The following is a 13,932-nucleotide window of genomic DNA, read 5'->3' as shown; positions in this document are numbered from 1 at the left end:
CCTTTTTTCCTAACGACTTTATTGAGATATAATTAACATACCATACAATTCACACCCTCAAGGGCACAGTTCAGTGGTTGGATTTTTTTCCCCATATTCACAGCTGTACTATATTCACCACAATCAACGTTCGAACATTCCATCACCCCCAAAAGAGGCCCCATTCCTTCCCTTTCCCCAGCCCCCGGCCCCCACAAGCCCCCTTCCCATCCGTGGAGGAGCCTGGTCTGAGCGTGTCACACGCGTGGACTCACACCCTGTGTGGCCTCCTGTCAGTTCCCTCCCCCAGCATCGTGGGCTCGGGGTCTGTCCTCGGGGCAGCACATGAACGCCTCGCCCCTGTTCGCAGGTGACTGAATTCTGGGGTGTGGGTGAATGACGACGTTTTCATCCGTCATCAGCTGATGGACATCTGGGTTGATTCCCCGTTTTGGACATCACAAACGGCGCTGCTATTAACACTCGTAAGTAGGCTTTTGCGCAGACACGGCTCTCAGCTCTCCAGGGTGGACTGGTCAGGCCAGATGGTCTTTCCACACTCACCCGTTGCAGGAGCTACCAGACTTTACTTTTCTTTTTTTAAAGGATTTTATTCATTCATTTGACAGAGAGCGATCACAAGCAGGCGGAGAGGCAGGCAGAGAGAGAGGGGGAAGCAGGCTCCCCGCTGAGCAGAGAGCCCGATGCGGGGCTCGATCCCAGGACCCTGGGACCATGACCTGAGCCGAAGGTAGAGGCTTAACCCACTGAGCCCCCCAGGCGTCCCTACCAGACTTTTCCACGGTGGCTGCGCTACTTCACGTTCCTACCAGCGCATGTGTGTGCGAGGGTCCCAATGTCTCCACATCGTCACCAGCACTGGTTATCACCTGTGTTTCCTATTGTAACCGTCCCCGTGACCGTGAAGCTGACGGTCCCGACACGCGTCTCTCATCCCCAGGAGCGTCTGTCCCGATGGGAGGACAGAACACGCTCGGGTGGCATTTTGTTATTTGGCGCACAGGCTTTTGAACCCTGAGAGGTGGGTTTTGGGTGTCCCTCCCCCGAATTCTTGCTCTGGGTCCCACAAATGTTAGGAGCAGGCTCGTGGGTGGTGCCCCCGGAGGCCGGAGGGAAGGGAAGGATTTGAGATCTGTCCTGGAGCTGGAGCTGAGGAGGTAGCGGCTGCGGCTGCGGGCCCGGGAGCGGAGGGGCCCCCACCCCACCCGGCCTGTCTGCGCGTCTGGCTCTCCTCCAGCCTCCGAGCCCCGAATCTTCGCTGGGTGTTGGAGCAAATGGTGTCTCCCCACCGCAAACTCCTGCCCACTCGGAACGCATGAGTGGGACCTCGTTTGGGAATAGGGTCTTTGCAGATACAATTGGTTAAATTAAGAGGAGGTCACTGGGATTCGAGTGGGCCCCGAGGCCGGCGGCTGGGGTCCTTGTGAAGACACAGAGGCACTCAGGGAGAAGTGCAGGTCCAGACAGAGGCAGGTGGGAGCCTGGCGTCTGTGAGCCAAGGAGAACCAGTACCACCAGAGGGGCCCAGGACAGATTCTCCCTGGGAACTTCCACAGTCCAGCGGCCACCTTGACCTTGGACCTCTGCTCTCCACAATGCGGAGAGAGTGGACCCCTGTCCTTTGAAGCTGCCCAGGACAGTGTATTTGCTCGTGGCGCCCCAGAGACGGCTACACTAGGGGTGTGAATCCGGCACTCTTCCGAGGCTCCCCGCGGTTCTGGGGGTCACGGCCCATCCCCACCCCCACCCCCGCTCGCCTCTGGGGTCCGAGTTGGGGGAGGTCTCTGGGGACTGTGCCCTCCAGCCAAGCGATTGGCTAAGCACCGGGGAAGTACCAGCCGTCCAGCCAATGAGGCAACGTCGGTGATGGTCTCGGTTGGTCTGCGGTCCTGTGAGACCTCTGCGCGGGCCATGACATCTCACTGCTCCCTTCAGTAGTGACCGGACCCCTTCAGTCGTGACCGGACCCCTTCAGTCGTGACCGGACCCCTTCAGTCGTGACCGGACCCCTTCAGTCGTGACCGGACCCCTTCAGTCGTGACCGGACCCCTTCAGTAGTGACCGGACCCCTTCAGTCGTGACCGGACCCCTTCAGTAGTGACCGGACCCCTTCAGTCGTGACCGGACCCCTTCAGTAGTGACCGGACCCCTTCAGTCGTGACCGGACCCCTTCAGTCGTGCAACCAGCACAGCTTCACTGAGCACCTGCTGTGCGCGGAGCCCACGTTAGGGCGCGGTAACAACGACGTCTGGAAAGGAAGACACATAGCGTGTTCCAGGGCACTAACTGCTACGAAGAGAAAAGGGGGCCATGGAATGTGCCGGGGAGGGGTGTGTGAAACACCTTGGGGGGTCAGGGGAAGTCCCGCTGAGAGGGGGGCAGGGAAAGATGACCCGGGGCTGGAAGGGTGTTCCAGGGAGAGGAACAGGCAAAGGTCTGGCTGCAAGACCACGTTGGGCACATTCAAAGGGCAGCAGGAAGGGTTCCCGGTGGTGCTTCATCTGGGGAGGGCGACCAGAGGAGGGACCTGAGCGCAGCAGCAGGGGGCCAGCTGGGGGACATGGGAGTCTGGGGAGGGAGAGGGTGGCCGCCGGTGGATTGCCAGGTCACCCCGGCAGGGCAGGGCAGGGGTACGAGGAGGGCTTCCCGTGTGCCACACATCTTCTAGGCCGTCCTTTCTTGCAACCCTTTCACTGGCCGGATCTTTCCCCGAAAAGGAGTTAGAGGCTAAGTCCTCAAGTCAAGGACACAACAGGGGTGCAGATGGGGTTCGATCCAGGTGAGTGTGACCTCAGAGCAGAGCCCCCTCCACCCCTCCCTAGGATGTCGTCACTGGCAGGCATCCAGGCCACCTGCTGCCAGCCAGCCCACCCCTCCCCCACCCCGCCCTCCCTCCTCCTCAGCAGTCCCCAAACCTGCCTGGCCTCCTCACCTCCTGACCTCTGCTCTTGTCACCTCCACCACCTGCGGGATCAACCCCACCTCCCTGCAGCCCATCCTGTCTTACCAACATCTCCAGCTTCAGAGGGTGACTCACATCCACCCGGAAGCCTCTCCTTAGGGACAGGAATCACGTCTTGTTCATCTCTGCAAAAAACAAAACAAAACAAAACAAAACAAAACAAAAAAAACAACAACAAAAAGACACACAAAACCCCATGATGTCAGAGGCCGGCTCTTCTCCTTCAAACTTGCGGAGACTTCCTGGCTCATCCAGATGCCCCACCCCCGCCCCCACTGCAGATCCCAAGGCTCACCTCTCTGATCGCATCTCCCCCACCTCCACTCCTCACTAACTCTGCTCCAGCCACCTGGGCCTCCTGGGGGCTCCTCAAACATTCCAGGCGCAGTCCCACCTCAGGACCTTTGCACGTGTTGTGCCAGGAGCACTCTTGCTTCATGCTTCCCCAGCCTGGCTTCTTTACGTCACTCAGGTCTCAGCTCAAGTGTCATCTCCCCTGACCTCTTCACCCAAAGTGGGCTGCCCACCCCCAGCACCATATCAGCATCCCTTGGACCTCCAATCGGTGCCTAAACGTTAGAAAGCACCCCGCTGAGAGGAAGTTGCCGCTCAAAGAGCCTTCTTCTAAGTGTGGGCCAGAAGGAACTCGCTCGGTGCGCGGAGCAATCCTGGGTAATGCTATGATATCCGTTAGCAGAGAGGGAAACCGAGGCACGGGAGGGGAGCAGGGGAATGGCGGCCCCAGGCTCCCACAGCTGGACGGGAGAAGGCTGGGATTCGAGGCCAAGCAACCAGCAGCCTCCGTGGCCGCCCCGCCCCTTGCATCTGCTGCTGGGAGGCTCTGTCCATCCCCCACGCCCCTCACACCCCCTCCGGCTCAGCGCAGGACACCGTAACCAAACCCCGTAGGCTGGGGGGCTTGAGCCACAGTCGCTCGAGGTCCTGGAAGTTGGCAGTGGGGGCATTAGGCCCCGGGCGGGGTAGGGCTCACCCCTGCAGTCCCCACCTTCTCACCACGCCCTCCCACGGTACGGAAAGTGCCGATCTCGCTTCCTCTCCTTATAAGGCCACTAATCCACCGCGGGGCTCCACCCCCAGGACCGCCCCCCCGAAGCCCCGCCTCCAAGTGCCGCCCCACGGGAGGTCTGGGCCTCAGTGCAGGGAACCCTAACACCTCCTGTAATGATGGGGGCCTCCAGGCGGCACCCCTGTCCCCACATCCACCCCAGGCCCGCCTTCCCTCCTGGGGCATTCGAGCCTGGATTCCCCCCCCCCAGCAGGCTGACCCCCCCTCCCCCAACCTCCTTGCTTTGTTCCTTCATCCACTAAGAGCAACCCCCTGGCTCCCAGATTTTCACGGGGCGGGGGTTGGGGGTAGGGGGAGGTGAGGGAGGGTTTAAAGGTGGGGTCCCAAGAAGCAGGGCCTGGACCTGGCGGAAGCAGAAACTCAGGATGAGGAGTGAGATTTTGATGCTTTTAAGAAAGTAAAGCAAATAAAAAAAAAAGAAATCCATGGATACATGGAATCAAAATTTTCAATCAGGGCAGATCAATCATACTGATTTTTCCCTTTTGGCTGGGCCTCCCGTAAATGATCCTGCCTTGGCGCGGGATTTTACCATCCTCCAGCCGGGACTTCGGGGAGCGGCCGTTGGAGTCAAACTATCGTATTGAAACGTTTATCTCATTCTGGGCCAGCGGTGACAGCCGTTCGAGCTTTTCACTGTGCAAAACCCACTGAACTGGACGCTGGAAGAGGGCGAGTTTGATGGTACGAGAATTCGATCTCAATTTTTAAAATGAGAGAAGAGAAGATGACCCATCTTGGTGACTGAGCTTTTTGTCGCTCCCTTAAATTTTGCACCCCAGAATGTTATCGCTCTCTGCCCCCCTAGGGCCTGCCCTCTTAGCCAGAGCAAAGCAGAGCTTCAAAGAATCCACGTCCAGACTCTTGCTAGGAACCAGCCTCTTCCTGAAAGGCCAGGCTGTATCCTCACCAGGAAAACACCCACTCATCCTTCCCACTCAGGTTGTTTCGTCTCCTTCCCGGTCTGGTTTCCTCCATTCCCTTGTGCCCCCCACCGCTCCCTGTCCTTTCCCTCTAGGCTCCAAACATCCAGTCCTAACCCCTGGGGTCTTGGGATATTTGGAGTATCTAGAGATACCCTCAGGGAACTCTGAGCTCTGTGCCCTTGAACGAATAACACTGTCTTCCCAAGTCTCTATTCCTTCCTCTGTGAACGTGGCCCAGCTGCTAAGTGCCACTTAGCGGGGAGGGAACTCGGAGTGAGCCCCCAGAAGAGAGACTGCTTACCAAATGCCCAGCACGTAGTAACCACCTGATAAAAGTTCGGTCTTATTAGTACCTTCAACCCAATGCAACATTACAAAAAATGGAGCTCCGGGGTGCGTGGATGGCTCAGTTGGTTAAGCATCTGCCTTGGGCTCAGGTCGTGATCCCAGGGTCCTGGGGTTCCCAGCTCAGCAGGGAGCCTGCTTCTCCCTCTGCCTGCTGCTCCCTCTGCTTGTGCTCTCTCTCTCTCTCTGTCAAGTAAATACATAAAATCTTTTAAAAATGTGGTTGCAAGGGCACCTGGGTGGCTCAGAGGGCTTCGGCCCCTGACCCTTCGGCTAGGGTCATGATCTCAGGGTCCTGGGATCGAGCCCCACATCAGGCTCTCTGCTCAACAGGGAGCTTGCTTCCCCCCCTCTCTCTGCCTGCCTCTCTGCCTACTTGTGATCTCTCTCTCTGTGTCAAATAAATGGATAAAATCTTAAAAAAAAAAAAAGAATTAACTGCTTTAAAAAAATGTGGTTGCATTTATTGATTCTTGAGACAAAGAGTCTCATTTTTTTTAAGGGTCTCACTTTAAAAAAAAAAAGATTTTATTGGGCGCCTGGGTGGCTCCGTGGGTTAAGCCTCTGCCTTCAGCTCAGGTCATGACCTTAGGGTCCTGGGATCGAGCCCCGCATCGGGCTCTCTGCTCGGCGGGGAGCCTGCTTCCTTCTCTCTCTCTCTCTGGCTGCCTCTCTGCCTGCTTGTGATCCCTGTCTGTCAAATAAATAAATAAGTTTTTTTTTAAAATAAATAAATAAATAAAGATTTTATTTATTTATTTGACAGGGAAAGACACAGAGAGAGAGAGCACACAAGCAGGGGGAGCGCCAGAGGGAGAAGTGGGCTTCCTGCCAAGCAGGGAGCCTGACATGGGGCTCGATCCCAGGACCCTGGGATCATGACCTGAGTTCAAGGCAGATGCCCAACCACTGAGCCACCCAGGCACCCCAAAGGGTCTCATTTTTGAGGTGGGAATGGACATGCCCATTTCCCTTGCTGGGGAAGTCCCCGGGCTCACGTATTCCCCCACGGGGGTGCTGTGGTCTCACCCCCAACAGACGCAGTCAGCTCTTCTTGGTGCAGAGAGGGACGTCTTCAAGGCCTGGGTCTAAGGTACAGTGAGTGAGCCACTTGTCTTGGGAACAAAATTTAAGGGGGCACCCAAAACTCCATCATCAAGATACATATTTTATTTTTTTTATTTTTTAAAGATTTTATTTATTTATTTGACAGACAGAGATCACAAGTAGGCAGAGAGAGAGGAGGAAGCAGGCTCCCCGCTGAGCAGGGAGCCCAACTCGGGGCTCGATCCCAGGACCCTGGGATCACGACCTGAGCTGAAGGCAGAGGTTTTAACCCACTGAGCCACCCAGGTGCCCCAAGATACATATTTTAAAGATTATTTATTTATTTGACAGAGAGAGAAATCACAAGTAGGCAGAAGTAGGCAGAGAGGCAGGCAGAGAGAGAGGAGGAAGCAGGCTCCCCGCTGAGCAGAGAGCCCGATGCGGGGCTCGATCCCAGGACCCTGAGATCATGACCCAGGCGGAAGGCAGAGGCTTTAACCCGCTGAGCCACGCAGGCGCCCTGGCCACTGATTCTTTTTTTTTTTTTTTAAGATTTTATTTATTTATTTGACAGACAGAGAAATCACAAGTAGGCAGAGAGGCAGGCAGAGAGAGAGGAGGAAGCAGGCTCCCCGCTGAGCAGAGAGCCTGATGCGGGGCTCGACCCCAGGACCCTGGGATCACGACCTGAGCCGAAGGCAGAGGCTTTAACCCACTGAGCCACCCAGGCGCCCCCAAGATACATATTTAAAAAAATCAAAATCAGTGCCAAAAAAACTATGGTAAACAAAAAAAGGAAAATTATAAATAAACAGAGGATCTGACGTTGTACTTGCACAGCTCACTTCCCTGCCCTGCCCCCAGTCCCTGCCCTACTGGATATTTAAAATCTTGATATTCTGTCTCCCACAGGTGGGGGTTTTATTTTGCACCTCTTTTGATTTTCTAAAGAATACTGCTTTAGAATACTGTTGATCTTGATGACTGAGTTTTGTGTCATTCCCTTAAAAGTTGTGCCTGAGGCAAGTGCCCCAGTTTCCTTACCCCAATCCCATGTCCTGGTTCCATTAAGATTTTACTGATGGCAGGGGCGCCTGGGTGCCTCGGTGGGTTAAAGCCTCTGCCTTCGGCTCAGGTCATGATCGCGGGGTCCTGGGATCAAGTTCCGCATCGGGCTCTCTGCTCCGCGGGGAGCCTGCTTCCTCCTCTCTCTGTCTGCCTCTCTGCCTCCTTGTGACCTCTGTCTGTCAAATAAATAAATAAAATCTTAAAAAAAAAAAAAAGACTTTACTGATGACATCAGGCATCCAGAACAGCCAAAAGGCGGAAGCAACTCAAGTGTCCATCCGTGGATGAATGGATAAGCAAACCGTGGTCGGACCAGACCCTGCAATATCACCCAGCGTTCAGGGGCGCCTGGGAGGCTCAGCTGGTCCAGCGGCCAACTCTTGATTTCACTGATGCTCATTGGATTAACCCCCCTGTCAGAGTCTCCCTGAGTGTGGGGTCTCCTCGTCCCTCTCCCTCTGATCGTCCCCCTGCTTGTGCTTGCTCTCTCTCTCATTCTAATAAATAAGTAAATAAATAAAGTCTTAAAAAAGAAAGTAAGGATATCCTGGGGCACCTGGATGGCTCAGTTCATAGAACATATGACTCTTGATCTTGGGGTGGTGAGTCCAACCCCACCTGGGGCTAGAGCTTACTAAAAAGAAAAGAAAAAGAAAAAAGGAAGGAAATCCTGACACCTGCTACAACGTAGATGAACCTTGAGGACTCGTGCTCCGTGAAACGAGCCAGACACAGAAGGACACACGGTCCGATTCCATTTACAGGAGGCCCCTAAAACAGGCAAGCCCACGGAGTGGTGGGTGCCAGGGTCTGGGTTCCTGCTGAGTGGGTACAGGGTCTGGGGTGACCCAGCGATGACGGTTTCGCCGCGGGGAGGACAGACTGATCGCCGCCGAATGGCACGTGTGCGAACAACCGCAGTGAACGCTAAGCCAGACGCCCCCGAGCGGTAGTCGGTCTTTTCCGTTTTAGAAGACACGGCGTCTGCGAAGTCAGGTGTTGCACGTGGAAGATACTGTGTATCCAAAATCCTGCAGCTGTCACTCCTGATTCTTCTCCCGCTCCTCCCCTCCCCTCCCCCCTCCCCCGTCCGTCCCTTCCGGCGCGCCGGGCGCAGAGACCGCGTGTGGCCACCAGGTGGCGCCGGAACGCCTCTCGGCGCCCGGGACATTTCGCGCCCCCACGGTGGGCGGCGCGGAGGCGGCGCGATGCGTCAGCCGGACCGCGGGCCGGGGAGTCGGGGGAACCGAGCCGCGGGGCTGAGGCCAGACCCCAGGCTGGCGGGGGAGGGGGCGCAGCGGTGAGTCACCCGGGAGCCCCCGATCGCCCGTGGGAGGCAGTCCCACGCTGTCCTGCCCGCCGGGCTCGTGAACTGCCTTCCCGGGGAGACCGGGAGGCCGGCGGCCCCTGAGTGCGGCCGTGCTTGTCGCACACGTGCGGCTTCAACGCCAACTGGCCAGTGGCTTGGGGGCGTGGTGGTCTCCGAAGCCTCAGTTTCCCCTTTTGTCTAATGCGGATAAGTATGGACCCTGCTTCTCGGGTGTTTGACAAAGAAACGAACCGTGATGCCGGGAGCCCGGTGCGCGGCACCGGCTCGGTGCATACCAGCGTCCACTCCGGAAGGAGGGGTAAGAGCGGCCACCGTCCCTGCCAGCGGACGCCATGTGGCCGCGTGCAGCGCCCGCACGAACCGTCCGGCCCGGGCCTCCTCCGCCGCCGGCGTCTCTGCGCGGTCAGGTGCGGAGGCCGGTCCGAGGGTGAAGCGCGAGTCGCCGCCAGGGGGCGCGGGGCCGGCCGCGGCCCGGCCACCTGCGCCTCCCACGCGCGCCCCACCCTGAAACTCGCGGGGGGTGAGGAGGGGGCGACCGTCTGGTCCCTAGAGCGCCTGGGGCTGTGCAGCCCTTACTTCTGCGGAGCTCGACGCGGCAGCCGCTACCGCCGGCCGACATTTATTGAACGCTTACTGTGTACCCCTCATTTTATTTCATGCTTCCTGCAACGCCATGCGGCCGGGATGCATTCTCATGGGGCAGGTGACACAGAGGCCGCCTTCGCAGCTCGCAGTTTTGGGGGGCCTCGAAGCGGCCTCCTGCGACCGCCGCCGTCTATCGATCACTTACTGGGTTCCTTTTACTGCACTTAACGCTCCCTCCAAACCGGTGAGGCCGGCGTTGCGGGGCCATTAGGTTGGGACACAGGGTGCCTGAGAGGTTAAGTCACTCAGGGTCTGGGGTCCCCGCAGTCAGCCACCCCCTCCCCCGCACACACACCGCCTGGGAGGGATCGGACTGCACCCTGGGCCGCCTCCTCCTGCAGGCCCTCAGCAGAACTTGGGAAAGGCGCGGGCCGGGGACTCTCCCGGGACCAGGAGGGGATTCCAGGCACCCCTCCCCCGAGAGTCTGCGCCGGCCTTGCGCGCTGGAAATCCCGCGCGCGCCCCGAAACGCGGTGCAGCTGCCGGGAAATCAGGAGGAAAACTTCTGCTTTTTTTTTTTCTTTTCTGGCACTCACGCTCCCCGCCGCCCCCCCGCGCCCTCCTCCTGGCTCTCGCCCCCACGTGGGCGCCCCCCGCGCGGCGCTCCGCCCCCTCCGCGCGTCGGCCAACCGCAGCGGGCCTTTCTCTCGCCTTTGTTGGCTCGCCAATAGGAGGGGCGGACGCGCCGCCGAGGCCACGCCTCTGGCCACGAGTCCATAAAAGTGCGCGCCGGCGGCCGCAGGCTCAGATCGCTGAAGCCGTGGACGCGATCCGTCTCCCCGCGGCCGTGCGGATTACTCTTGCTGAGGATTTTGCCTTTTTCGCCCCCTTCTTTGGGGGAGGATTTCGCTGCCTTCCGAGGGTCTTGAACGAGCGCGCGGGCTCCGTGGGAAGGTTTTGGGCTTTGCGGCCTCGGATTTTGCATTTTCTCGCTTGGGACTGTCTGAGCTGCTTTCCACTGTGGATTATAACTGCAACATGACGTTGGAAGAGCTCGTGGCGTGCGACAACGCGGCGCAGAAGTAAGTAGCCCGGGCTGTGGCCCCCTGAGGTCAGCCAGGCCGGGCGGGGTCCCGATCGATCGGTGGCCGGCCCGGCGGAGCGCTGACCCCCCTTCTCTCCTGACCCCAGGATGCAGACCGTGAGCGCCGCGGTGGAGGAGCTGCTGGTGGCCGCGCAGTGCCAGGACCGCCTCACCGTGGGGGTGTACGAGTCAGCCAAGTTGATGAATGTGTGAGTCACACACCGTCCGCGGACTGGGCGCGGGTGGGGACCCCCTCCGCTCTGCACTCCCCTGCTGCACCCCTCTCTCGCGCAGGGCTAGGATTTCCCCACGCGACCCGCTGTGGAGCGAGGTCCTCTGCGCTTGCTTTGAGAGGTGGGCTGCAGTATCCTGACTGCAGCGTTTGCAAGTGCCCACCACCAGATTTGCTCCTGCGCTCCCCCCACCAGATATCCCGAAACGTGCATCTCCCCCCCTCGCCTTCCCGTGCATGCACACGCGATCCCTTAGGCGTCTTCGGTTTCTCTTTGCTTTTCGAAACTCCCTTGCGCACAGTGGCCTTTCCTCAGCCCCCAGCTGACCCGTCTCCTTCCTCTGGCCCCTTAGGGACCCTGACAGTGTGGTCCTGTGCCTTCTGGCCATTGATGAGGAGGAGGAGGATGACATCGCCCTGCAGATCCACTTCACGCTCATCCAGTCCTTTTGCTGTGACAACGACATTAACATCGTCCGGGTGTCAGGCATGCAGCGTTTGGCCCAGCTGCTGGGCGAGCCAGCGGAGACCCAGGGCACCACCGAGCCCCGAGACCTGCACTGCCTGCTGGTCACGGTGAGTCGGGCCTGGGACCTGCCCCACCCTGCCCAGGCACCTGGGTCTGTTTGTCAACAAAGTTGAGCTGGCCGGCCTCGCACCAGCTCAGCGCTCAGCCACGATCGGAACGTCCCGTGGGCAGCCCCAGCCGGCCCTCCTTCCCGGGGGGAGCTATTTTGAGCTGGCCTGTTTTCCCCAGAGGGGCCCTGGGAGAGGGATGCTCCCTGCCCACTCCTGGGGCTCCCACTGAACCCCTCTTTCCCCCCCGCCGCAGAACCCTCACACAGATGCCTGGAAAAGCCACGGCCTGGTGGAGGTCGCCAGTTACTGCGAAGAGAGCCGAGGGAACAACCAGTGGGTCCCCTACATCTCCCTCCAGGAGCGCTGAGACCCTTCCCAGCATCGGAACCTGCTGGGTTGCTACCAAAAATAAAAATAAAATAAATATTTGATCCCTCCCCCCCAAGAACAACCCCCCAAAACAACCCAACCTGTGAGACCGTGGGGGCAGAATCATCGGAGAAGAGGGGAGCACGCAGCCGCCCCCAGGGCGGCGAGCCGGGAGCAGCGCCCGCTGCGGCCCCCGTGAGAGGAGAAGAGGGGGACCCGGGCCAGCAGGAGAGGGGAAGCTGGAGCTCAGGCTCTGCGACAGAGCAGCTGGAGTGGGGGAGCCGCGGCCTCCCCCACAGTGGAGGGCCCGGACTCCACACTCGGGGTGGGGTGAGACCGACGGCGTCCCCACCCTTCTTGAGACCGGCGCTGCCATCTGCATGGGACTCGCGGGCGCGAGGGTCTGCACTCTTGCCAGGACGAGACTCCGGGACTTGGGAGCTGGGGCTGACCTTGTTCTGTGCCCGTGAACTCCCAGTTTGCAAACATCAAGGACCATCTGTTTTGTTACTTGCACTTGTTAACTTGAACCACTGAGAGAGCTGGGAAGCTTACAGATACATATATTTTTACTTCTACGATGACCTTGTAATAAACTTCTAAAGTTTCTGGGTTCTTGTGTTTTTGCCACCTCCGAGAGAGGCCAGGACCTCTAAGCCCCCCGCTGCGCCCCAGCAGCACTGCCCCCCAAGCCTCCTCTGCCGGCTCACCAGGAAGTGTTACCTAAGTCGCTGCCAGCAGCCCGGCTTCCCCTGCAGAAACAGTGCCTCTTCTCTCTGCAGCCGGCGCCAACCTCGCCAACAAACCTTGGCCTCTTTTTTTTTTTTTTTTTTTTAATCCTCCCTCCTCCTGCCCCATAGCAATTAAAAGACCGGTTTATTACGAAACCTGGCTGCTGTGCCACAGCTGTTTCAGGCTGTGCTGGAGCCGGCCCCAAGCTCCGGGCCTAGAGAGACGCACCGCTGGGAAGCAGGCTGCAGCCCCCGGCCTCCCAGCCGCCACCAGCCCCGGGTCCCGGGAGGTCAGGAGGGTACCCGGCCGGCGGCGGGCTCAGGGCTCGCAGCTGCCCGGTCAGGGCTGGGCTTGCAGGGAGAGCTCCTCCGGACACCCCCAGGGAGGGGCCTTCTACCGCACCCTCGCGTTCTCCCTCCCAGGACAGGCTTCCTCACTGCACTACAGGAAAAAATTTTTTCTTTCCCCAAACTAAGATCGACAAGCAAAAAACCCAAGGAAGTCGTGCTCCCAGCCCAGCTGGGCTTGGCCGGGGGCTGTGCTTTGCCTCTAAACCGAAACTGTACGGCCACGGCCAGGACCCGCCACCTCCCGGTTCTCCCAAGCTGCAGGCGCGGTGACTCCCCCGCCCCCGGGGCTGGGAGCCGGGGCTCGCGCCTGCCCGCCCCGCCCCGCCCCGCCTCAGTCTTCCCGCCCCAGGTCTGCGGGGTGGGCTTGCGGCGCCTGGGCGGCAGCGTGTCCCTGCGCCCCGCGAGGAGGGGGACGGGGCGGGCTGCGCCGCAGGCCGTGACCTTTCCACGGAGCCCTACGTGGGCGCCGGAGGAAAACCCCGGCGGTCCCCCGGGAGTCACGGGGCTGGGGAGAGCCCCGCCGGGGAGGATGGGAGGGAGGGAGAGGTGGAGGGGGGAGTCCCAGAGGGAGAGGAGAGGGAGGGGCGGGGATTCCTCCTGGGGAGTGCGAGTAAGGGGAGAGACGAAGTGGGGAGACGGGATCCCCGAGGGGGGAAGGGGACCCCGAGATGGAGCCCTCAGTGGGGACCCGCGTCGGGGAGCGACGGAAGGGATCCCGTAGAGGTTAGGGTGGGGGAGATGCTAAGTGGAGGGAGGGGGTAGTTTGAAGAGGAGAGGGTTTGGGGTGTGGGGGTTCGAGGTGTGGAGGAACCCAGGCAGAACCAGGTCTCGGAAAGGACCCCTGCACGGGGTGGGGCAGGGGTGGGAAAGGGGGAGGTGAGGAGGGAGGTAGGGGACTCGGAGTGGGAGGTGGGGTGAGGGGAGATGGGGAGCATGAATCCCTGAGATAGAGCCCAGGAGGGAGGGAACCTGGGGAGGAGAGCCGAGGCTGAAGGAACCCCCCACCTCAGGGCGAGGGGCTTAATGGGGAAGGACTAGCCAGGACAAGGGTCAGCTTTTGGTGTTGCCTTGGCTCCTCTGGGGGGAGGCTTACCCCCAACCTAGTGGCTCCGCTGTGCGCAGGGGCCTCTCTGTCCTTATCTTGATTCTGGCCATCCAGAGGGGCTTGTGACGTCTGTAGGTCCTCCGTCCAGTAGGGGAAGACCCCAGCTCCTGAGCCCCGAGGACATACAAGG

At 59.6% G+C, this 13,932-nt stretch overlaps 1 protein-coding gene and 1 long non-coding RNA gene across 2 annotated transcripts; one reads left to right on the top strand and one right to left on the bottom strand.

The window, feature by feature from the left end:
• Window positions 1–581: 581 nt before the first annotated feature.
• On the bottom strand, window positions 582–3,998 carry LOC308348979. Its single transcript, XR_013967405.1, has 3 exons — window positions 3,259–3,998; window positions 3,009–3,088; window positions 582–2,249 (listed from the first exon to the last, which is right to left on the bottom strand). It is a non-coding gene; the product is annotated as an uncharacterized lncRNA (long non-coding RNA).
• Window positions 3,999–8,669: 4,671 nt separating this feature from the next.
• Window positions 8,670–12,224, top strand: GADD45B (growth arrest and DNA damage inducible beta). Its single transcript, XM_080821122.1, has 4 exons — window positions 8,670–10,433; window positions 10,543–10,644; window positions 11,021–11,243; window positions 11,500–12,224. The coding sequence occupies exons 1-4, from the start codon at window positions 10,390–10,392 to the stop codon at window positions 11,611–11,613; spliced, it is 483 nt and encodes a 160-aa protein (XP_080677248.1). The 5' UTR covers window positions 8,670–10,389; the 3' UTR covers window positions 11,614–12,224.
• The last annotated feature ends 1,708 nt before the right edge of the window (window positions 12,225–13,932 follow it).

The sequence above is a fragment of the Martes martes genome, assembly GCF_963455335.1.
Source record: "Martes martes genome assembly, chromosome: 1".
In the NCBI taxonomy this organism is placed as follows: domain Eukaryota; kingdom Metazoa; phylum Chordata; class Mammalia; order Carnivora; family Mustelidae; genus Martes; species Martes martes.
Note: the sequence above shows the minus strand (reverse complement) of the source record. Positions and strands in the feature narration are given on the sequence as shown.